This window comes from Anolis carolinensis, chromosome 5, assembly GCF_035594765.1.
Source record: "Anolis carolinensis isolate JA03-04 chromosome 5, rAnoCar3.1.pri, whole genome shotgun sequence".
NCBI lineage: Eukaryota > Metazoa > Chordata > Lepidosauria > Squamata > Dactyloidae > Anolis > Anolis carolinensis.
This window is the reverse complement of record NC_085845.1, coordinates 51,108,114-51,134,082: the sequence shown is the minus strand read 5'-3', so window position 1 is coordinate 51,134,082 and position 25,969 is coordinate 51,108,114. Positions and strand designations below refer to the sequence as shown.

General features: G+C 41.5%; 1 protein-coding gene across 1 annotated transcript; it reads right to left on the bottom strand.

The window, feature by feature from the left end:
* Positions 1–300: 300 nt before the first annotated feature.
* On the bottom strand, positions 301–10,249 carry fgb (fibrinogen beta chain). The gene is made up of 9 exons (XM_003221739.3): positions 10,086–10,249; positions 9,866–9,886; positions 8,201–8,419; positions 5,828–6,011; positions 5,149–5,376; positions 4,292–4,405; positions 2,160–2,282; positions 1,266–1,551; positions 301–572 (listed from the first exon to the last, which is right to left on the bottom strand). Exons 1-9 carry the CDS (start codon positions 10,182–10,184, stop codon positions 344–346), a joined length of 1,503 nt encoding a protein of 500 aa, XP_003221787.1. The 5' UTR covers positions 10,185–10,249; the 3' UTR covers positions 301–343.
* Positions 10,250–25,969: the final 15,720 nt, after the last annotated feature.

The window sequence follows — 25,969 nt, the reverse complement described above, 5'->3', positions numbered from 1 at the left end:
GGCTTTTCCTTAATCCCTCCTTATTATCCAAGATATTCACTTATCCAAGCTTCTGCCAGCCCATTTAGCTTGGATAAGTGAGACTCTACTGTAGTATGAAATGAATGTACATTTGGAATCAAAAAGTTAGAGTGCAAGTCCTTCTAGATATCACAAATTATATTTGCAAGTTGTTTTAATTGAGTTGGCAAATTCATATCTATTTTACTTTTAATCACAGTGCATCTTATGCATATAAACGTGGCAGAGGTTGCTGTTGTTGTTTTCCTTTAAAGTAAAGCTCATTTGTCACAAAACAAGTAAGAACACAAAATCCTGCCACTTTTTATTTAAATAATAATCATCATGATTGGGAAACTGGTCGAATCTTCATGCTTATTTTCTTTAGTGAATGCCAAGACCCCTTCCAATTCATCCATACAATCCCATCGTCTGTTCCATGTTTTGCCATCTCTGGGGTATAATAACCACCCCAGTAATATCTTCCATTTGGATTGGCTGAATGACAGCGATTGTACCACCAGCCTCCACCATCTTCTTTCGAACACTGCTTTTTGGGATCTGGGTTTATCCTATGTGGAAAAATATAGAAAGACTATAAATCTGCAGGTATACATGACACAGTTATATCTGTATATTGCCAGAGGTACAAATTCATTTCTTCTTCAAATATGAAGGTATGATTACAGTACTTTTAAAAAACTGGATTCCTTACTTGGACAAAGCTACTCCTATTGACCAGCTTGAGATCACATTAAGTTCTCTAAATAATCAACAATGATACATTCCTCATAACCTGAACCAGGCAGACAGTATAATTCTATAATGTCTACTCAACAGTAAATCCTATTGACTTCAATTGAACTTTGGGCAAGTAAAGCTAGAATGACCGAAAGGTTCTGCTGGTGTAGCCATAAACCCATTTGCTGTTAGGATAAATTGGCTCAAATTCTGGCATTTTTTTCACCTCCCTTCCACAGCCCACCATATGGCGAAAAATAAGGAGTGTCAGGCTGGTTTTTCTGCCCTCTGAAGTAGATTTTGAATGAGAAGAGAAAGCAATAGGAGGTTCTGCTTGTAGAAGGAGCTCAACTGATGGAAACACTCCACTGGACCCCAGCCATTTATTTCAGTGACATTTATGCATACTTACTAGACTACAATACTCAAAAGTAAAGAACACGCAATCTAAGTATGCATACAAACTCGGGTGCCTCAAATGTATGAGGCAGAATTGCATACCTAGAGCAAAGGTATATACATACCATCCATCATTATCTCTGTCGAAAGTGCTGAAGAACATGCTATTGTGGATTGTCATGGTTCTGTTCTCGCCTTGCAGCTGTGAAGCTCCTTCTAGGAAGGCATTTCCAGCTGTGCCTCGATAGTTACTAACTGAGAGCTGATATTTGTTCGCTTCACCCTGAATGCTGAATCCTCCATATTGTGCTTTGACCTTGGCTCCATCCCAGTCTTCCAGCTCGATTAAAAGTTCTGTCGGTCCCAGCTTGGTAAGCTGGTTGATTTTGTCATTTCCAAGCCAATATTCACCTGTGACACAATGAAAAGTGAATAGCTTGAAACTATGTTCGAAATGAGCTGAAAAGGAGGCTTATTGTTTGCACTATATAGCAATTTCTAGCCCTCTGACATTCCTCAAGACCTATATAATAATCGATTGTATGAGAGTGAAATGACACCCTTTTGTGGCATGATGGAGGTAAATTGATTAAACCTCATTTACCAAAATCTAAGTGACTAATGGTCAACTCCCAGATGCATTTCTGGCAGGTTGCAGGATATATCAAGTTGATGACTACTGCAAGATATCAAAACCATACAAAGCACTTGCAGCTTTGTATCTCCTTCCCCTTTCTCACTCAATAAGCCAATAACAGTCCGCAAACAAATGGTCTCAAGGCATGCAAAAATGATCACCTGACTACATGGTACATTGAAGGGGTTGCTGCCAAATTGTCTTTCTTATTGACAAAATAGTAAGACTTAAAGGAGGCTCTGTCCTCCATGCATCCAAACCATGAAGAAGGATGAAATGCTAAACAAAAAGTCCCATCCTTAAACTGCAACTAGTGACAAGGGAGGAAGTTTCCAGTTAATGACTGCTTTTAGGGAAATACTGTTCAGAATAAAATTCTTACCAGGAGTGTCACAATAATTCTTTCCACCACTGGATGCAATGTTTCCAAAACCCTTTTTATATGAGTCCCATGTTCTTCCAAAGCCAACGCTGCCATCTTGGCGGTTCTGAATAAGAAGCCAACCTGTGAAATGTAGGAGTCATTAAGAATAATGATAATTGTTATTAACAAATATAACATCATGCTTTATAATGAAATATCTTGTCGTATATAATTTCTAGAGCCATCATCAGCATATCTTCAATTCCTTGTAATACATTATGTTTGATTATACCAGCATATGGGAGTTCTGAGTAAAATTCAAAAGTTCATGTCCAGAAGCACACAATCCACTAGAAGGTTTTCTTCTTTTGTTTTAATAAAACATGTTAGTAGACATACCCAATATATATGTGTGTGTGTGTGTGTGTGTGTGTGTGTGTGTGTATAAAAGATTTAATAATGGCCTAAATCAATTTGTCAGTCCCATTGAGTCTCAAATGGACTCACCAAATGAACTGAGGTTACCTATGTGTTGGCCTACTAAATTTCTATATGTTATCGAAGGCTTTCATAGCCGGGATTACAGGGTTGTTGTATGTTTTCCGGGCTGTATGGCCATGTACCAGAAGTATTCTCTCCTGACGTTTCGCCCACATCTATGGCAGGCATCCTTAGAGGTTGTGAGGTATGGAGAAACTAAGCAAGGAGGTTTATATATATCTGTGGAAAGTCCAGGGTGAGAGAAGAACTCTTTGTCAGTTGGAGGCCAGTGTGAATGTTGTAGTTAATCACCTTAATTAACATTGAAAAGCTTCATCTACTGGCTTTTCCTGCCTGGGGGCATCCTTTTTTCAGAGTCATTAGCTGCCCTTGGTTCCCATGTCTGGAACTTCTGTTTTCAAAGTGTTGCTTCTTATTTAATGTTCTGAGTTTTGAGTTTTTTAATACTGGCAGCCAGATTTTGTTCATTTTCATGGTTTCTTCCTTTCTGTTGAAGTTGTCCACATGCTTGTGAAACTCAATGGTTTCTCTGTGTAGTCTGACATTTCTATAGTTACATTGAGTATATTGTAGTTGGGACTAGCAGCTGGACTTCAGCAAGACTATGACTCATATAACCATTTTGGACTCACAGTTTCTACTACAATTTGAACCTATGAATTGCATCTTTCTCTTGTCAGATTCCAAGGATTTCTGTCAATGACCGACATCACATGTAATAGTAATATATCAAATTACTCCTTTCTCCCACCAAAATAGAGCAAGGTCTGGTCACAATGAAATATTTTTAAATCACTAATTCAAATATTTTCCATTGAAATCAATGGAAATTGAGTGCAAATATTTGACGAGTTAAGGTCTATAGCACATGAAATAATAAGGGTGAAATCCTAGCAAGATCAATTAGCATAAAATAGATTAACATTTTTAGCATGTCAGAAGCGACTTGAGAACATACTGCAAGTTGCTTCTGGTGTGAGAGAATTGGCTGTCTACAAAGATATTGCTCAGGGAATGCCAGGATGTGTTACTATCCTGCTGGGAGGCTTCTCTCATGTCCCCGCAAGCTAGAACTGACAGACGGGAGCTCACCCTCTCTTGCAGATTCAAACCGCCAACCTTTAGGTCAGCAGTCCAGCCAGCACAAGGGTTTAACCCATTGCAGCACCAAGGCTCCTAGATCAACATTAATATATCCTTAATTTAAATTTAAATTGTGAGATTTATGTGGAAAAAAGGTTAAGAAAACAATGACATTATTTTAATTCTCTTTAACACATATCATGGCTTGGATAAGTTCATGCATAAGTGGTTCTTGTCATGGATCCAGTTTGGAGCATTAAAAAGTTCCTTTTTGGATCTAAAGCTCCCTTATCCTTCAGCCAATAAAGCCAACTGCTATGCTGGGCTGGTAATTTTGCAAGCTGTAGCCTCTTCCTCAAATAACTTTTGAAAGCTGGATACATTAACTTGCTATTTCTTTTTGAGCCCAGTCCTCACTACTTATTCAAAAAGAGGGCAAGGCAATTAAATATTGGTGTTACTTTTGCAGGAAGAATAGAGAAGGAGTGAGACAGGAGGAGGTGTGTGTGTTTCAACATGTGCCCAAAGATCCCAAATAATGATACTGGCTCTTGCTTAACATTTACCTCCATTCTCTGTGGTCATGTCACAGTAAACTTTGTATGGTTTGACAAAAGGATCAGGCTGGACAAGGTACATCTCTGAAGTTTCACCTCCTTTCCTTATTATGTCTTCACACTCTGCAATCAGAAATAATTGCACACATTATTGGGTAAACATAAATATATATCAACAGAAGAAATATATAATTAAATACAGAAGTCAGAATCATTTGTGCCATAGTATTTCCATGTTCTATGTACAACAAAACCCAGAGATATCTTTATTGAGCCAGTTAAAATCCACAATTCATATTGCTTTTTCTTTTATTTTGCTGCATACATAACATGTCCTATGTGTAGTTGTGAAAGTTGGACAGTGAAAAAGGTTGCCAGAAACAAAAACAAAACAAAACAACCAACAAGTTTGGAATGTGGTGCTGAAGGAAAGTTTCCAAAAGGGCCCCAAAACAAATTAAGCCTTAACTGTCACTGGGAGTCAAAATAACCAAACCAAGACTATTTCATTTTGGACATATAATAAAATGATGTCATGCAGGGGGGATGAGAAACAAAAGGGATTGCATAAAGAAAAGGTGGCCTCACTGACACTAGCCAGTCCTGGTTCTGTAGCAACCCACATGCAGCATGCAGAATCCAACAAATTAACTCCCAAGGAATCCAATCCTTGATCCTAAAAAACTCCTCAAACTTTTATCTCAAATCACTGACAGGGAGGTAATGAAAAATAAGGCTATTTTTCAATATGAACTTGGATGCTTTAGCTTTGACAGTGGGTGCAAAACTTGGTGGTTGTAGAAGTTGAAAGACAATGGTCTGTGTACCAACCTTGAAGTCAAAAAAGAGCGTGAATGAGTAATTACCTTTGCCTGACACCACTGGTATATTGCACGAAACAGTACAAGGCGTGCGGCATTCTCCCAGCTGGCTTGTGATGGCATTATCTAGTTTTACCAATTTCTGATGCAAAATATCCACGATTCCACGAAGTACTTTTAGGTTACTAGGGATGTTGTTATCCAAATTCTCTTTGATGAAACTGTAATGTTCTTCGACCTCCCTGTTATATTCAGAAATTACATTCTGATTATCTGGAAAGAAAAAAACAACAAAGTCATGTAAGACGTTAGCAGGGTTTGTGTGTGTGCACATGTGTATGTAAACACCCTAATAGTGTGGCAATCTCACAATCCTACCTCTCTATTGCCTCTCTGGTCCCCATGTTGGGAATGGGTGAGGTCCTGTACACTCAGTCATTGGAACATTTCATGTATGCAAATAGCTAAATGCATCAAGAGTGGAGAAAAGTGCTCCTAGTGGGCATCATGCAATGCCTGGCTCCCCTTCTTAGCCCCTCCAATACATACAAGCCCCACCCTCCCAATATCACCCAGGAACAAAGTCACTGCTATATAGTGATGGTGTGATCTCAGATGATATATCATAATAATGGACATACTAGTGTAGAAGGAGCCAACCCGCAATTCATTATACCATGCTGGTTTTTGTTTGTGCTATAAACAACAGCATAGTAGGGTTTACCTCTTATTTGTTTTTGCCTTTTTGCTAAACGCTCATCCAGAATATTGCTGAAGGCATAGATAGTTGTAGAGGACTGTTCTAGCTTCTTCACTTTGTCTGTTAGATCTTGAATAGTTGGCTTCACTGTCTTCTCCTGTTTCAGCAGCTCAGTTCTCAGCTCACATCCAGTTGGACATAGTACTCCCTTAAAATCAACAGCAACGATCTTGTTATGAATCCTTTGTCTTAGTGCCAAAGCAGACATGGAATTAAACATGTTTTCCTTGTACATTTCTTTTTACAAAGAAATAATTATACTCCAGTTTCTGAAAATTACTAGAATTGCAGCAGGTAGGAAAAAAGAGTTTAACTCTTTTTTATGTGTGTCTGATTCAAATCTTTCCTCTGAAGTTGTGCTTTGGAATAGAAGGCAATCCCTCATTGGCTCCCTAACCATACAGCTGAACAATCTGTGTGGTAGCCATTTTTCATGGAAGCAGAATGGTGGTGTCAGGAATGGTCAAACTCCCCAAATCACCCAACAGTCTATTTGCCTCCCATTTGTGGTTGCTATTAGGAAACAGATTGGTGATCTTTTCAAGTTCTTTGAAAAATGCTTATACTAACTTGTGTTTACACAGTTCATTCCCTATCTAGTTTGGACTCTGTGCCCCGTGGATTCCAGTGGGACCTATTCACAAAATTATAGTTAATTCTCTGCAGTGCAATCTCACACAAATGGTTGTGTGGATGGTTAAAAATAGAATGGGGAAGAGTTGGATTATTGGCCCTCATCATCAAATACTGTATACAGGTAGTCCCCAAGTTGCGAACAAGATAGGTTTTGTAGGTTTGTACTAAAGTTGAATTTGTATGTAAGTTGGAGCAGGTACATTTTTAAAGTGTAACTCCATTCAGAAAAAAAAATAAAGCTTTAGATAGCAGAGTAAAGGTAAAGGTTTTCCCCTGACATTAAGTCTAGTCCTGTCCAACTCTGGGGATGGGTGCTCATCTCCATTTCTAAGCCAAAGAACTGGTGTTGTCCTTAGACGTCTCCAAGGTCATGTGGCCGGCATGACTGCATGGAGCACCGTTACCTCCCCACCAGAGTGGTACCTATTGATCTACTCACATTTGCATGTTTCCCACATGCTTCTGCTAGGTTGGCAGAAGCTGGGGCTGATAGCTCACCCCGCTTCCCGGATTTGAACAGCTCACCTTTCGGTCAGGAAGTTCCCGGGGCTGTGGCGCAGACAGGAGAGCAAACCAGCTGCAATTAACTGCAATCAATCACTCTGACCAGGAGGTCATGAGTTCGAGGCCCGCTCGGAGCTATGTTGTTTGTCTTTGTCCTATGTTGAAAAGGCATTGAATGTTTGCCTATATGTGTAATGTGATCCGCCCTGAGTCCCCTTCGGGGTGAGAAGGGCGGAATATAAATGCTGTAAATAAATAAATAAATAATAAGTTCAGCAGCTTAGCAATTAAAGCCACTGCGCCACTGGGGACTCCTTTTTTGGATAGTTTAGTGGTGTTTAAGGGTGTTAACCCTTTCGGATGGATAGCATAGGGAAGGGTTAACATCCCTGTGGTGTTTGTTTTGCTGCCTGTGCCCCTGTTCAGAAGATTTCACCACAATTTTCTTTCCTGTGATAACTGGATTTTGAAACATTTGGCTTGTTGTGTAAACCAGGATTGGCGATAATGCCAACTCATAGGGCATCTACCTTGGTTACTACCATTATCCCACCTGGGCATTCAAACAGGCCCAAAGTGACACCATGAAAGTAGAGTGCGCCAGTGCTTATTTTAGGTTCTCCCAAGAAGGACTGAGCTCTTGCCTTTCACCACTGTACTCAGAGATGGGAATAGTTCCTTGGTTGTTGATGATTATGTTGTTGTTGTTGTTGATGTTGTTGTTGTTAAGGTACATTAAAATCACACTGATCTGTGGACAAGCCAGCTCAGATATTTTGCGTTGGTTTTTTTGACTAAAATGTGCAGACCTATACAAGAGTATATAGCATAATTTGATTCAGATATGTTCTTGAGTGATGTGGAATCTCACCACATGAAATAATGCAGTTCTTATGTGTGCATATTTAAAAAGTCAAACAAATCACTGAACTAGTTTAGTACATCTTTTTTATCTGGTTTCATCATAATCATGGGATAGCGAAAGATGGGAGGAAACAGAGTATGTCTGTGTCATAAAGGATAAACTGGAAATTTTTTAACTGTTCTAAAATCGTATAAATCTTGTTTTAAAAGGAAATAACTACAACAACCCATAGTTTTCAGAATGCTCCAGTTGCAAAATAGCTCTGAAGCAAATTTTGTAGGAATGAATGTTTCTGAAACAGAATTCTATATCTTACAAAAATAAATACTTACCAGTTCTTCTGATGCATGCTTGCAGCCTCCGCTATCAGGGAAAACTACTGGCTCTTTCTTTTGTCCTGCAACCGGTGGTTTTGTTGGGCGAGCTCGGTATCTAATGCCACCACTGGGAGGAGGAGCGACTGGTCTGAGAGATGGAAAGGGCTCCTGCTTTTTCTTCACTGGCCTGTGACCTCGGGCATCGAGGTGCTCACCTTCCCCTTCACCTTCAACCTGTACAAAAACATCAAGTGAAAGAAAACACTCTTATTGTTACTTTAAGTAAAGATAAAGGTTTTCCCCTGACATTAAGTCTCGTCGTTTCCGACTCTGGGGGTTGGTGCACATCTCCATTTCTAAGCCAAAGAGCCAGCGTTGTCCATAGACACCTCCAAGGTCATGTCGCTGGCATGACTGCATGGAGAGCCATTACCTTCCTGCCAGAGCAGTATCTATTGATCTACTTACATTTGCATGTTTTCGAACTGCTAGGTTGGCAGAAGCTGTGGCTAACAGAGGGAGCTCACTCCATTCCCTGAATTTGAACCATTGACCTTTCGGTCAGCATGTTCAGCAGCTCAGTGGTTTAATCCACTGTGCCATCAGGGGCTCCCACTGTTAATTTAATAACTCAAAAATAACCAATACTAAACAAATATATATTCTGAACATTCCAGTACTGGATATGATGCCTGGGAAATTCTGGGTGCTAGAGTCCCATGGAAGTAACTTCCATGATCTGAAAGAAGATACAGTGAAATTTAAACTCCAGCTCTGAGAGGACCCAATTCATACTGTCCAAAGAAAGATCTTGAACATTAAGATTGCCATGGTTTTTACTTGCTACCCAAATAATAATTCTACAAGTAATTGTGAAATAATTATTCTATTGTTGTGGCACATAGTTTTTAATACCATCACTATTTTTTCTGAAGTTGGCAGAAGCTGGAGCTAATGGTGGGAGCTCACCCCGCTCCCCATATTTGAACCGCCAACCTTTCAGTCAGGAAGTTCAGCAGCTCAGCAGTTTAACCAACTGTGCCACTGGGGCGCAGATACTTTAAGAAAAATTGTTCTATGCAACAACGATTGAGAATTGCCAAAATATAGACTGAGCTGTCCCACAGACCTTCCATATGAAGAAATAAAAAATACTTTTACACTAACTCGATTCCAATTTTAAACACTTACCTTAAATGGGTTGCTGTGAGTTTTCTGGGCTGTATGGCCATGTTTTAGAACTATTCTCTCCAGACGTTTTACCCACATCTATGGCAGGCATCCTCCCATAGATGTGGGTGAAACGTCAGAAGAGAATGCTTCTAGAACATGGCCATACTGCCTTGAAAACTCACAGCATCCCAGTGATTCTGGCCATGAAAGCCTTCGACAACATTTACATTATTTGTAAATTATCAAAAAAATTATAAAGTTATTATAAATAAGTTTGACATATTAACTGGACCAGGTAGCTTTTGTCCCCAGAAAGGAATTATAACATTCACTTAGGAGTGCCAATATTAACACTTTCCACCACTTAAAGTAAGCATTTCCTTATGTACTTCCACCCTGCATATACTTATTTGATATTTTTAGCAGATATTTATTAATATGTTATCATAGGTACCCTTTCAATTGTTTATTATTTTTTAGTTTAACTGTAAGGAAAATCAGTCTTACCGGTGCTGTGGCTGTAGAGTCCTACATGGAAAAAAGAATGGGAGAGAGACAAAGAATAAGTAATTATTATATATGTATATGAAAACACACACACAATACTTTTCTTCAACTTGTTTTGAATACAAATTAAAATTTCCTCTACATCAGTATATCTGTTTTTGCACATTTTCTGAAGGTTAAGACAAAAAAGCGTACAGTTTACAAGAAGCTATATTCTAACCTCATCTTCATCATAGTCCAAATTACTCTCAGATTTAACTATCCCAAAAATTAAGAGAAAAAGCAACAGTAGTTTCACGATACTGGCTTGCTTAAACATCTTAGCGACGTTTCTCTGCTGAGCAAGAAAGCAAACCAGTGATCATATATAAATGAATCACAACGAAGCGTCTTTGCCTGTTAAGGATAGGTTTATCCACCAGCCCAACCGTTAATGGTTAACTTTATTGTCCACTTTGTGGCTGGACAAAGTCACCGGTTGAGCAATATTATTTGCTATGTACTACCCCAGGAAGAACAAAAATGGGAATTGTTTAAAATCATTTTACTCATTTACGGAAATTTAATGGATTTGATTGACATTATAATTGGGATTCAGATAAACAAACAACAGACCACAGCTCTGAAAAAAGACTTTCTTTAGCACTTTAGTCTGTATCCCTGGCCCATTAGTTTATTTATTTATTTATCATGTCAGAACTGAATTGGGAGTACAGTTATAATGTATTTTTTTTAAAAAACAATAATGTTAGAAAACTTGAAATTATACTAGATTCTTTTGACCAGAAGCTGACCGCTTGGAGTGGCTCTGGTGTCACTGTGAGAAGGTCCTCCAATGTGCATGTGGCAGGGCTCAGGCTGCATTGTAGTAAGGGGCATGTGGTTTGCTCTTCTCCACACTTGCATGTTCTCCACACTTGCATGTTGTGGACTCCACTTTGTGGTCCCATTTCTTAAGATTGCCTCTGGATTTCATGGTACCAGAGTGCAATCTGTTCAGCACCTCCGAAGTTGCCCAGTCTTCTGTGTGCTCAGGAGGGAGTTTCTCATCTGGCATCAGCCACTGGTTGAGTTTCTGAGTTTTAACCTGCCACTTTTGGACTCTCGCTTGATGAGGTATTCCTGCGAGTATCTCTGTAGATCTTAGAAAGCTGTTTCTTGATTTAAGGCATTGGCATACTGGCCGATATCTGAGCAGGAGATGGGCCGGAGATGTCAATGCCTTGGTCCTTTCATTATTGGCTGCTACTTCCCCATTAGTATCTCTTCTTTTTAGCTATACACTTAGGGCTAATCCGAACATTAATCCTTTCTAAAGTAGACCAGTTGAACAGCAGAGGAGCCTTGTTGTTATTCACAACTAACATATGTCTTTCATTTCAATGGTGCTGTCTAAGGTAGAACTGTAATGAATTTAGCCCTAGGATATTAGTTCAAAAGATGCAGCATGATATAGTGGTTTAAGCATAATCTGGAGCCCAGGGCTGAAATCCCTGCTCAGCCATGGAAGCCCACGAGGTGACCTTGGGCAAGTCACATTCTCTCAGCCTCAGAGGAAGGCAAAGACAAATTCCTTCTAAACAAATATTGCCAAGGAAACTCAATAATAGGCTAACCTTGGGTCATCACAAACTGGAAATCTGAAGACACACAACAACAATTAGTCCCAAAAGTTAGCTCAGCTTTTCTCTATTGAAATGAACAGAACCTTCTCAATGGCTGTTCCCAGGCAATGGAATCTCCTTCCAAGGGAGGCTAGAGCGGGATCTACTCTGCATTTAGTGACCTTACAGTTCTATGGCTGAACTTTTACAAGGGCAGAACTCATTCCTCCAAATGTTATCATGTGGTTCTCTAGAACATTAGGAAGAACTTCCTAACTGTGAGAGCTGTTTGGCAGTGGAACTCTCTGCCCCGGACTGTGGTGGAGGCTCCTTCTTTAGAGGCTTTTAAACAGAGGCTGGATGGTCATCTGTCGGGGGTGCTTTGAATGTGATTTTCCTGCTTCTTGGCAGAGGGTTGGACTGGATGGCCCCACGAGGTCTCTTCCGATTCTATGATTCTACTTGCTCACACTACAAATCCCAGGATTCCATCACCGGGGATAGTGAGAATTCCCACTTCTATATTAGATGGATGTTTTCAAACAGCATCACTACCATTTTGAAATTCAAATGGCACCCATGCTAATCATCCTGAGCCACTTTGTGCCTGATTTTAATTACATGTTTTCCTTCACCTCTAACCTCACGCAACAGCCTTGAGTATTTAGGCAAGGAAAACAGCTTGTGCAAATTTTCCTATGGGTTGCTTCTCTCATGTTTTCTGGATCATAATAAAAATATATTTAGAAAGATGGGTATTTGTTTTTCAGAAAGGCGAGTTCAGGGTTTTTTTCTAACAAAATGTTAGATTGCCAGATTGTGGTCAATTTTTGTTTTTATTAGCCAAGATAGGGGTGCTGGGTTTTTTTTGTTCTTATGAACTTATTTATTTTTTATTTATTGTTAACTTATTATTCAAGGCAGTAATGATGTGTCTCCTATGCATGACTAATGGAACAAGGTCAACCATGGTCTTTCAGAATATTCTTGAACTGCAGCTCCCATTTTTGGCTGAGATTAATAGGGATGGTCGGAGCTGTAGGTCAAAACATCTTCTGGACCATAGTTTCCCTCTCCATTTTATCTAGTCCAATGTCCTGGTTTTAGGAATGGCTAGCCAGAAGACTTTAAAGAGATTGTGTAGGTGAACACTTCTACTTGCTGTTTTGATTTCTACTGACACGGTTCATTGATATCATCTGTGAATTTATGTCAAACAGAGCTTCAAGTGTGTGTTCTTTCTAGGGGTGTACAAAACAGCAGAAATTGGTTCTGTTTTCATTTTGAATTTTGGATATTCCCCCCACCCGTTCTGTTTTTGGGGAGATTCTTCCCAAAATGGAAATGGAACTCAGGAATTCCCCCAATCTCCTGGAATCTTCCTAAAAACAGAACTGGGACACACACACACACACACACACACACACACACATGAAATTCAAAATGAAAACAGAACAAAAACAGAACATATTTCTACTGTTTTGCACACCCCAAGTTCTTTCTCTTGCATGTTCATGTTTTGGTGGTCTGTTGATTTATGGCAGTCTCATAAATTTGTCAGAGAATCCAAAGGTGGTTTGCCAGTTCTTACTTTCCTGCAGATAATTCTTATTTGAATTCACTACTTTCCCACTATTATATGTGTGTGAGAAAAAACTGCCAATCTTTGACCTGAATCAATTTTAATTGCAAACAGAAGGCGTTAATTGGCTGCCAGGTGAAGAATTAGATGAAGTAGCACATTTATTTAATTTTTACTTAATTATTCATTTAATTTAAGGATAGGCAAAGTACAGCCTTTTAGAAGTTAGAGAACTGCAATTCCTATCAGGTGAGGAATGCTGGGAGCAGCAGTTAAGTAACTTCTAGAGGGCCAGACTTTACCCACCCCAAGTATTTTGGATCCAAAATGTCTTGGGAGACATTTCTATTCATATTCCAAAGTGTTCAGGCTCCCGTTCATTCTGTCATACCTCCCTTGACTTGTCCAAAACCCACCAATGCAATACAAGGATAAGCAGTTGGAAGAGATAATGTCAACATTTCTCATATATGTCCAGAAAGTTTAGCATGGCTATCATGAAATTTGGTGAACTGCACCATAAAACTGTGATTTTGAACAACGCATCTAATTAAGTGATTGATTCTACTAGTCTACTTTATTTGATGTCCACTGAACATCTCTTTTTTATTTTTCCTTACCTTCTTTTTTTGGTACAACAAATAATAATGCTAGACAAATATAAAAACATGTATCCTTTACACAAAACCAATAAAACTCAGCTTTTAAACATGTAGCAATTTGGGGAAAGGATTTAACCTAGCCTCTGGTTATGCAAGGATGGAAATTGCAAGGTTTTAGGACAGCCACCAATAATACTTCTCTTTATCTTCTTGATTTTTAGATTAGGCAAACAAATTGACAAGGGAAGAGCATGTTTCTTTGGAACTGCAAAGAGTGCATACATGATGTAAATTCTTGGTCAAAGGTCTCTTTTGCTAGGAATACTAGCACTACACAATTATCGTACTGCAATTGATTCATTGCAATGTCTTCTGCTAAAGCCAAAACAGAGAACAGACTCTTTCTTGGGGGCTCATGAAGATATAGAAAACTTATTAAAAATTTCAAAAAATGTTGATAAGCATGACTTTGTTTAGTCAGTAGGGAACAGACACTAACTGGCATTATTTGCTTTGTTGGTTTGTCCACTGATTGAATGCCCTGATCTGCCAGATAAGTCAAGGCCACTGGTTAGTGACTCTCTCATCAAATATAGGTTTATGTGCAGGACACTAAGACTTCCAAGCCACAGATAAGCCATTTGTTTGTAAAATGAGCAAGGCTGCCATGCTAGCTATTGATTTAGACATGTCCTCTTTTTTTTTTTTTTACACAAGTGGTGTTGCAAGCCTGGTCTGACTTTCAAAGCAGCAATATAAACATGGGACCTCTCTCTCTGATCCTGTCAAATTGCACTCTGAAGGGGACAAATATTTGTACCACAGTTTTCCCATAAATGACAGTCCAAGAGAACTAATATTCGGGGGGGGGGGGGATATGTCTAATTTTAAAGATGTATGCATGGGATGCTTTCAGCTGATGTTGCTTAGTTGCAGGATGTAACACAGGATTAATCCAAGTCCTTTAAAAAATTACTCCTCAAAATTTCTCAAAAATGTGAACCTTATTTAATCAAAGGGTAGATTGAAAATGTTTGCTTACAAAATAAACACTGTAACTTGAACATTTATGGCAATTATTACTATTTGGACTTGTCTGTCTCTTAAAAACAACAACAACCCATCTATTGAGGATTTGGCAGTTACAGCACAAAAAGGCAACGAAAGGGCTTTTTCTATTACTTTCGATTTGCAAACAACTCATAGTTACAAACAGGGGTGAGACAACAGGAAGTGAAAGAAATCTGTCCCTCCGAAGGGAAATTCACTCCTGGAAGAGTTATCATGGGAAACAGGAGTCTCCACTGAAGCTTTATCATCAATCCATGTTTCCAGAACAAGACAATTTTTTAAAAATCTAATTCTCACAAGGGCAGAAAGTGAGGTGAAATCTTCTGAACAGGAGCACTGGCAGCAAAACAAACACCACAGAGATGTTAACTGTTCCCTATGCTTTCCATATATATATGCTATCCTGACATAGACCCTGTGTGTGTGTTTGTGTAATGGATCTGGCCTACGTTATAAGGTTGGTAAGTGGCCCATTTCGCAGGATTGGTGTGCCGTCCGCCAGACAATAAAAAAAAACTATAAAGCTGAAACGTGCCGTCCTTTATCCGGGCGAACTGCAAATCCCTATAAGCTGTCCTAAAATATTGAACGACTGAGTCTGGAGAACTTCAAAAAAGGATGTTTATTCATACAAGGTTGTAAACCTGGCACAGATCTTAAAGTTGCAGAAAATGAAACAAATTTCCATAGGTTTTAGTTGCAGAATTATCCCTGGTTCCAGAAGGCAAAGGTGATTATAAAACCACTATACCTTAATCACGCTGTCTATGTTAGAAGGAGAAACTCTTTCCTTCCCTATCTTTACAGCAAAGATTAGTTCTAGAAGCGATGGAATAACCCTGCTCCTCTAACTAGATTTCCTATTCCAGATCAGTATAATTCAATACTTATCTAATTTGGATAGGCTTAGATTGGCCTGGTTTTGAGGATGATTTGTCCCAGTTAGCCTTGCACAGCTCCAGCACGTTGGAAGACTATAGCCAGAATGAAACTCTAAAATGGAGACTAGACCCTGGTAAAAAGGGCGGTCCTAAGATGTTGTACTCTTTGACCAATCATTGCAAAGAAAACTGCAGCCAGCTCTTGCAGACTTCAAGCCACCTTTCCTGGGCTTTTGCAGCCAGAGGCTGAAACAAAATGCAAAGGAGGGAAAACAAACAAACGACCAATAAGTAAGGCAAACCATCGTCCTGGGGGACGGAACACTCCCCGCTTAAATTCCCAGGATGTGGGAATTTACCACTCAAAAACATACAAACACCTTTGTATACACAACAATAAAACAGTATAAAACTTACACACTTTGGACAAGCAATACGAGATTGCTGGTTGGTCTGTCTAGGACAGACATTTTGTCCTTACTATGAGTCTTTACCTGAACTTTTCTAACCTTACCGTCAGGGCAAGGAAAGGTCTTTAGTATAATGCCCATAGGCCAGGCATAGCGGGCCAAGTCTTTGTCCTTTAGCAACACAAGGTTTCCCACCTTGACATTGTCCTTTGGGGTTTGCCAGAGTCTTCTGGTTGGAAGCTGGCTTAAGTATTCGGCCTTCCACCTCTTCCAGAAGTGGTTGGCTAAGGTCTGCACATGCAAAATTGGTGCCACAGTCCGACCAAATTGACTTAATTGGCCCTCTGAGGGCTATGAACCTTTTCAAGGCATTTAGGAATGAGGAAGTGTCCATTCCCTCTACATCCTCAATATAGACAGTTCGTTTTGACAAACAAGTAAACAAAACCGCCCATCTTTTATTAATTACAACACCACCCCTGGTTTTTCTGGTAACAATTTCCCAAGGACAAAACACATCGATTCCCACATGGGAAAAGGGTGGGTCTGCCAAAGTCCTAACCTGAGGTAGTTCTGCTATTAGCTGACTCTGACTGTTACGTCTGAGTCGCCGACATTTGACACACTTAAAAATAACACTGCTGACCAAACTTTTAGCATTTACCACCCACAGGCCTTCATTTCTAAGGGTCGCCTCAGTCAGAGTTCTACCTTGATGATGGATCCTTTCATGGTGATGCCGAACGAGCAGCAATGCAGTGTGACTATTAGGGGGTATGATGATGGGGTTTTTTATACACACTTTGAGTTTAGCCTTAGCTAACCTCCCTCCCACTCTTAAAATGCCCTCTTTATCCAGAAATGGGTTCAGCTCACGCAAGAAACTCCGGCTGGGGGTGTTAAGCCCTTGTTCTAACCTGGCTATTTCTAGACTAAACTCATGCCTCTGAACTGACCTGAGTATTACTCCCTTAGCCTTCAACATGTCCTGAACTTGCAAAGGCTGACTATCTTTGCAGACTAAGTGATGTATGAGCCTAGCAACTGCTCTCTGAAGACTGCGCCACTCTGAAAAATGCTCAAAGCGGTGTAGTTCCAGGTAAGATCTTTGGCCTGTCTTGATTGCAGTGGTGGTCTTGCAGGCTGTTATTTCTGGAACAGACTCTGGTAATTCTATGCTTTCCGAAGGTGAAAAGACCAACGGGAAGTAGACATCCGCTAAACATCGGGTACCCATCAACCAACTGGATCTTAAAACTCGTTGAGCTGATGCTCCTCTAGAAGCGATGTCGGCTGGGTTGTCATTTGTGGCAACATGATGCCACTGGCTAGGTGTGGAGCTAGATAGAATGTTGTTAATTCTATTTGCTACGTACACTTTGAATCTTTTGGTTGTGTTGTTGATGTAACCAAGCACAACTGTACTGTCCGTGTGGAAATGGACATCTTGAAACAAGTCTCCTATCTCTTGCTGGATGATGCGCCAGAGCTGGACAGCAAGAACTGCTGCACACAATTCCAGCCGGGGTATTGAAGTTCCCATAGGAGCTATTTTGGCTTTTGCCATGATGAACCCAACGTGGCAGCCATTCTTGTCCCTTTGCCGCATGTATCCCACAGCTGCTATGGCTCGTTCCGATGCATCACAGAAGATGTGAAGTTCTGTGGTGGGTTCTATCATCGCCTTGCAGGGAACAAATTGTCTGGGAACTGTGATGGTTTCCAGTCCTTCAGCTTGAGAAGTCCAATTTGCCCAAGCTGCTTTCACCGATGGGGTCAGCTCTTGATCCCATCCTATCTTCTTCAGTGACCAGAGTCTTTTTTCTGTCACATGCCTGTTGTTTGGCAAAGTGGGTTTTTCTGCTTTAAAAGGCAGAGGGGCTATCCAATTTCCCTCTGGACTCCGGGAAACTTGAGAGTTTATGATCTCTAAAAACCCCTGTTCATCTTTGGAAAGCGCTGTAGTTTCATCCCTTTTGGAGACTTCAAAGATGGAAGAATACTCTGGTGTTATCCCCTGACAATAGACCGAGATATGACTCAAACAGCTATGCATTAGTGTGGGGCGACTGCCTTGAAGCACGTGCGCTTGACGAGTGCCCACCGACGATGGAGGGTGCATCCTATTTATGCACACTGGGCCTGTAACTGTCCAGCCTAGTGGTAGCAGCTGAGCAATGGGCGCCCCTGGAGGTCCCTTAACTTGGTCGTTCACATAGAACAAGTTCGGACAGTCCGCACCAAGCAGAAGGGCAATGTCCACATCTGGACGGAAAGCAGGTAAGGCGTTCTTCAGCTTTCGTAAGTGAGGATGGGCTTCCACGACTTCTCTGGTGACAATCTGCCTTTTGTTCCGGGGAATAGAGGAACACTCAATGAGGTCTGGTAACTCGAACAGTCTCTTCTGGTCACAAGAGGAGACAACAAAGCCGGATGCTATGCGACCCTGCAACTTCTTCTTCCCTACACAGGTGGACATGGTGTAGTCGACCGTCTGGGTTTTTATGTCAAACAGTTGGAAAAACTCTGGAGTCGCCAGGGAGGCGTCGCTTTGTGAATCCAAAGCCACGTAAAGTCTCTTTTTAAGCCAAGGTCTTCTGGCTGGATATACATCTGCTAGGCAGATGGGATGGCAGACTCTGAACTGGTGCACGTCAGAGCATAGTTCAGTACAGGCGACCGATGGAGCATCCTCCTGCATCCGTGACGCGGTCTGCATGTTGGTGGCTTCAGTAGATGACCCTTCTTTGGAAGACGTGTCCCCTTTGGCGCGGGAGACAGCGTCAGAGTTGTGCATCGCGGTGCAATGCTTAAGGCTGTTACACCTTGCGCATTTGACGTCCTCTTTGCAGTTGGATGCAAAGTGAGGAGTAGCTCCACAGCACCTAAAACATATGCCCAGCTTCTGAACAATCTGTTGTCTTTCTTTATAAGGCTTCTTGCCAAATTCCCGGCAGTTGGCCAAACTGTGAGGCTTTTGGTGAATGGGGCAGAGCACCTCCTTCACCTCTGACTTGGATTCGTTGGCCCTGTGCTGAGTTTCAACAGCCTTAACACTAACCGGTCTTTTGGCCTCTCTGGATGGTTTTTTCTCCACTTTAGGTGCCTTCTCTGGCTGGGTCCCTTGGTATAAGGTGGGGAGGCCCGTCTGCGGATCATTCCTTTCTCTGGCCGCCCTGGTGATGAACTGGACCAAATGAGAAAATGGAGGGTATGCCTGGGAGTGGGCCTCCTTGTAGTTGAAGACCTCCTGTCCCCAGCGTTCTTGCAAAGTGAAGGGCAGCTTGGTCAAGATCTGCCTCTGGGACAGGTGCTGATCGAGGCACTTCAAACCGGGCAGTTCTGGATTCTCCTTGGCCGACTCTAATTCCGTAAGGAGATCGCTGAGGTCCCACAAGAGTTTGAAGTCTTTGAGTTTCAAAGCTGGGAACCTTTGGAGCTTGTCCATAAGAGATGCTTCAATCTCTGTGCTGGCCCCATACCTCTGCTGCAACCTGGCCCAGGCCTTTTCCAGGGCTTTGTCGGGATCGGCTACGTGGGCTGCGTAGATCTTCTTAACTTGTGAGGATGAGGCTGGGCCCAACCATGCAGCCAGAAGAGTCAGTTCTTCCTCAGGCAATAACTTTAAGTCTCTGATTGCTCTCTGGAAGGTGGCCTTCCAGAGAAGAAATTCCTCAGGCTTGTCCGAAAACTTTTCGACACCCTTGTCCTTAAGATCTCTTCTGGGGCTTCTGATGATGGAGACAAGCTGGGACTCTGGCGTCGAAGGGAACAATTGAGGAGTTTGCTGTTGTGGAGTGGACTCCCACCGTGCACCTTGCGTCAACCTTTGGCCTCTTGGAGGGATGACATCGACCACTGACGAATCGGTGGCTCCCTGTGCAGCTGTCTGTAAGGGCCAACTAGCACTTGGCCTTGAGGCCCTGATTGACTGACCTAGGGATTTAGCAGGAGGCACAGGTAGCTCGGGCAAGGGTGAGCTCCCCGCTATGACGCTCTGCTCTGCAGGAAACTCAAAAGTGACTTTGGGGCCCTGCTCTGGGTAAGGAGAGAAGTCTTCCTGTTCCTCATCCGAAAACTGGCTGTTTAAGCTATTAAGATGCACAAGCACCTTGGAAGAAGGGTCCTGCTTCGGCAACTGACTTACATTTTCTTCTGTGAGTGGCTCAATTAGGGCCTTGGCCAAAGTCTCAGCCCTTACCTTTTTGGCAGTAGCATCCATCCTTATTCTAAGCATTTCTATTTCACCTTGCCTTTGGGCCTGTTCCATTTGCATTTCGCTTTGTCTACGGGCCTGTTCTATTTGCAGTCGTTGCTCTTCTTCTTTAAAGGGAAGGGTGAGATCAGCTGCCTTAGCATCAGCCTCCGCCCCCGCTACCTTGCTCTTTAGCTCTAGACGTGCAGCCTCCTTAATGTGCAAGGCAGCTAGGGAAGAGATGGCACTCCCAGCAGCAGAAGACTTGCTAGAGTGGCTATGTTTAGATGATGCACACTCCCTTAGCTTAGATACCTGGCTAGAGCGGTTGGACTTAAGACTAAGTGCCACAGCAGGTGATTTTAAAAGATTGGTCTCATGGCTGCATAAGGAGGACTGATTTCCTTTTGGCTCAGACCTTAGATTAACAGATGGAGAACTAAATTCCAAGGCATCTAGAATTGCCCTCACCTTATTTTCTTTCTCATTAGTGTCAGCTAAGACACTCACTATTTCTAACTCTGAATCCTTGGCGTTAATGCGCTCGAGGACCTGGACTATCTTAGACACCAAACCCCTCCAAATACCGAAGGTCTCTTCAAGGTCTGTCTGTAATATGGATGGCACCCTTGTAATACCCAAGCTCTCAATTCTGTCCATTAATGTTACAATTCGCTCCCATGCCGAACCTAACCTCACATGGAGGAGCTCCTTTTCATCTATTAGATGGGCTAGCATCTTGGCTGAAGGGTGCTTTATCCTTTGGGGCCTTTCATTCCTACTTTCAGCCTCAGAAGGAGGTATACCATCTGCATCATCTTGAAATTGCATAGACATTATGTATTCTTAATAGCAAGTAAATTTACAACAAAGGCAAATGCAATATACCTGCAAGTAAATTTACAATAAAAGCAAATTCAATATATAATACAATTCACAGCACTTAACCATAGCAATATATATCACTAAGTAACTATACTTTACAAAGATTGTGACCTTTGGCGCCAAACTTTGGTAGGCAAGCTGCAAAATGCCAACTGACAGCAACTTGCCACTTGATACCTCCCTTGCCCGAGTGACGTAAACTGCCAAAATGGCGACTTCGCCAAATTTTCAAACACCTTGTGCTCCGCGGCTCGAGGCCTGCCGCCGAAGGAGCACCGAGGCTGGCTTTGGAAAGGAGGAGAGAAGAGACGCCTCCTCCCCGCTGTGAAGGGAGGTCACCACCGCAGGACGATGAGACAGGTCACCACCGCAGGTCAATGAGGCAGGTCACCACCGCAGGATGATGAGACAGGTCACCGCCGCAGGTCAATGAGGCAGGTCACCACCGCAGGATGATGAGGCAGGTCACCACCGCCGGACCATGAGGCAGGTCACCACCGCCGGGCGACTGTCCCGGCCGAGATCCTAGCCACTGTGAAGACTCAGCCAGAACTTTCTTTTGGAGTTGCCAGGCTTATCTGGGTCCCGGCCTGGTGCTTCTGGACTCACCACCTCTGTGTGAGCCCAAAGACTGCTGCTGGAGCTCCGCGGCTCGATACTTGCCACCGAAGGAGCTCGGGGTAGATTGCTGGGTTTTGCACAGCCGTGCAATTGCAGAAACAGCCGCAGCTGAAGAGCAGGATACTGCAGAGGCTGAAGGAATGGCAGCAAGCTTCACTGCAACAGACCAACAAAATCAAAGTCTCTATGGCCGTGCAGGCTAGCTCAAGCGGAAAACCGCTGATCGTCCTCAAAACTGTGCCGTCCGCCAGACAATAAAAAAAAACTATAAAGCTGAAACGTGCCGTCCTTTATCCGGGCGAACTGCAAATCCCTATAAGCTGTCCTAAAATATTGAACGACTGAGTCTGGAGAACTTCAAAAAAGGATGTTTATTCATACAAGGTTGTAAACCTGGCACAGATCTTAAAGTTGCAGAAAATGAAACAAATTTCCATAGGTTTTAGTTGCAGAATTATCCCTGGTTCCAGAAGGCAAAGGTGATTATAAAACCACTATACCCTAATCACGCTGTCTATGTTAGAAGGAGAAACTCTTTCCTTCCCTATCTTTACAGCAAAGATTAGTTCTAGAAGCGATGGAATAACCCTGCTCCTCTAACTAGATTTCCTATTCCAGATCAGTATAATTCAATACTTATCTAATTTGGATAGGCTTAGATTGGCCTGGTTTTGAGGATGATTTGTCCCAGTTAGCCTTGCACAGCTCCAGCACGTTGGAAGACTATAGCCAGAATGAAACTCTAAAATGGAGACTAGACCCTGGTAAAAAGGGCGGTCCTAAGATGTTGTACTCTTTGACCAATCATTGCAAAGAAAACTGCAGCCAGCTCTTGCAGACTTCAAGCCACCTTTCCTGGGCTTTTGCAGCCAGAGGCTGAAACAAAATGCAAAGGAGGGAAAACAAACAAACGACCAATAAGTAAGGCAAACCATCGTCCTGGGGGACGGAACAATTGGTGTGCGGCCATTTTGTAGGCAGGGCTGATGAGCGGCCATTTTGTAGGCCTTACTTTCAACAGCTCACCAGAGCAAGGGGGAAAAGAAATCAAGCCCCTATTACCATATGTGCAATCTGATTGGCTGGATGCAAATGAGAAGTTGCTTAGAAACTGGAGATGGGCCAGAGCCAAAGTAACAGTTGGAAGCCAGAGCATTCTTCTTTCAGTTAGGGCTTTGGAATACTGTGCGTGAGCAGTTGGTTTTTGAAAGTTAGTCAGACGGGAGTTGATCTTTTGAATTCAGTCAGTTGGGAACTGTGTTCTGAGAAAGAAGTCTCTTTGAGGAAAATATAGGGAAAGCCTTAAGAAGCAAAGGGCTTAGACCTATATTTGGGAGCTCTAGGGTCTAGAGCACTGCTGTTTAAATCCCGGAGAAGTCAGTTTAGAAGTAAATTACCCTATTTGTTTTTCCTTGATGAAGGAACATATATACACAGAAACCAAGTTATAAGAACATCCTTTGAAGTGAAGGCATGAAACCACTAAGCATCGGTACTGTTCAATGTTAATGAAACCATCACACATATTTGCTGTTCAAACTACAAAATAAACAACCATTTCTTGTTTTTTCTCATACAAAATGTCACATGTCCCCCTCTCAAACATCATAATATAGAAGAGGCTCCTGAAATAAAACATATTTGGTAGCAGCAGAAATGGAAGTCCCTGTAATGTTGATAATTTGAGAAAATCCTCCCTATTGTATATTGTTTTTTAAAACCCTATCCTCCATATATGCTATCCAGACATATATATATATATGCCTGGAGTTAAGAGCCCCAGCTGGCACAATGGGTTAAACCAGTGGTTCTCAACCTGGGTCCCCAGATGTTTTTGGCCTTCAATTCCAAGAAATCCTAACAACTGGTAAATTGGCTGGGATTTCTGGGAGTTGTAGGCCAAAAGCATTCTGGGGACCCCAGGTTGGGAAACACTGGATTAAATCCTTGTGCCAACTGAAATGCTGACCGAAAGGTCGGTCGGTTTGAATCTGGAGAGTGGGGTGAGCTCCCGTGTGTCAGCTCTAGCTCCCCATGCGGGGACATGAGAGAAGCCTCCCACAGGATGGTAAAACATCAAACATCAGGGCGTCCCCTGAGCTACGTCCTTGCAGATGGCCAGTTCTCTCACACCAGAAGCGACTTGCAGTTTCTCAAGTTGCTCCTCACATGGATAAAAAATAGCTGGAGTTACACTTAAAAAATGTACCTGTTCTGACTTACATACAAATTCAACTTAACAACAAGCCTACAGAACCCATCTTGTTCGTAACTTGGAGACTGCCTGTATATATATTAATCCATCAACCGAGGGTACATCTACACTGCCATTTTAACTATCATGACTTGATGATCTGAAACCATGGCAACTGTAGTTTGGTACCAGCACTCATTGGTAGAGAAGGCAAAAGAACTTGTAAAATTACATCTCCCCTGATTCCATACAATTAAGCCATGGCAATTAAAGTGGCGTCAAGCTGCATTAATTCTACAGTGTAGATGCACCCTGAGCCCTCAACTACACAAGTTATTTCCAGCACAATATGAATAGGATCACAACTACAAAAACAATGAAGATGCATTCCTATACACCTGGGATGAAGCTCCATTTTTCCAAAATGTGTGTAGGACATGACATTCTAAAATTGCAAAAACTGAATAAACAACTTTTTTTAAAAAGAGCCAATTTTACCACTCGATTATCTGATGTCTGATAGTTTGCTCAGGTTGTCAAATTAGTAGCTATCTCATGCACTCTTCTGTTCAGAGGTTGCCACTGCAGTTAGTGCTATCTGCAAAAAAGGAAGTCAACTGATAAATCAGATACATTTAATGTAATTCAGTTGTATGACAGTGTTATAAATACTAAATAAGCACCTGTTCTATACCATGCTGATCCTTATTTTCAGTGTGGGTTGTAAATAAAAAAGGAGAAAGATGTTCTTCCTATTATTAAGTAGTACTATATAAGAAGCCACCTTTTTTTACCAAGTAGAGCCATTGGTCCATTTGGCTTAATGTTGCTTAAATTGAAATAACAACCATGGCCCCATCCACATTACCATATAATCCAGATAATCAAAGTAGATAATCCACATGATCTGCTTTAAATTGAATTACAGTAGAGTCTCACTTATCCAACATAAACGGGCTGGCAGAATGTTGGATAAGCAAATATGTTGGATAATAAGGAGGCATTAAGGAAAAGTCTATTAAACATCAAATTAGGTTATGATTTTACAAATTAAGCACCAAAACATGTTATAAAACAAATTTGACATAAAAAGTAGTTCAATACGCAGTAATGCTATGTAGTAATTACTGTATTTACAAATTTAGCACCAAAATATCACGATGTACTAAAATCATTGACTACAAAAATGTGTTGGATAATCCAGAACATTGGATAAGCGAGTGTTGGATAAGTGAGACTCTACTGTATATGAAACTACACTGCCATATAATCGAGTTCAAAGCAGATAATCTGGATCTTATATGGCAGTGTAGATGGGGCGTAAGTCACCTTCCAAATGTTGGGTTGCAATCTCTATAATCTCTGTTCATTGACCATAAGAACTTTAGGTTCCAGCAATAACTAAAATTTAAGAACCCAAGTTCTTATTCACGTTCTTATTTGAGTTCTTTATGTGTTGTCGAAGGCTTTCATGGCGGGAATCGCTGGGTTACTGTGGGTTTTCGGGGCTGTATGGCCATGTTTCAGAAGCATTCTTTCCTGACGTGTCACCCGCATCTATGGCAGGCCTCCTCAGAGGTTATGAGGTCTGTCGCAAACTAGGCAAGAGGGGTTTATATATATCTATGGAAGGTCCAGGGTGGGAGAAAGAACTCATGTCTGCTTGAGGCAAGTGTCAATTGGCCATCTTTACCATTTAATGACCAGAAGCTTCTTTCTGCCTGGGGGAATCCTTTGTTGGGAGGGGTTAACTGGTCCTGATTGTTTCATGTCTGGAATTCCCACATCTTCTGAGTGTTATTTATTTACTGTCCTGATTTTAGAATTGTTTAATACTGGTAGTCAGATTTTGGTTTCCTCCTTCCTTACAATTTTCTGTTGAAATTGTCCACATGTCTGTAGATTTCAATGGCTTCTCTATGTAGTCTGACATGGTGGTATTTCTTATTCTCCTCTCTTTGTGGCTCAAGGCAGGTTACAGTATAATCAAAACACAAACATTGTAAAAACATCACAATATACATATTTAAATGTATTTCTATATAATATACATATTATA

Excerpts from the sequence above, each read along its gene's own strand:
- fgb (XM_003221739.3), bottom strand. The coding sequence starts at position 10,184 with ATGTTTAAGCAAGCCAGTATCGTGAAACTACTGTTGCTTTTTCTCTTA. Across the intron at positions 4,406-5,148 it reads ACCAGTGGTGTCAGGCAAAG|AGTGTGAAGACATAATAAGG; the intron begins GTAATTACTCAT and ends TTCTGATTGCAG. Across the intron at positions 2,283-4,291 it reads CATGACCACAGAGAATGGAG|GTTGGCTTCTTATTCAGAAC; the intron begins GTAAATGTTAAG and ends TACATTTCACAG.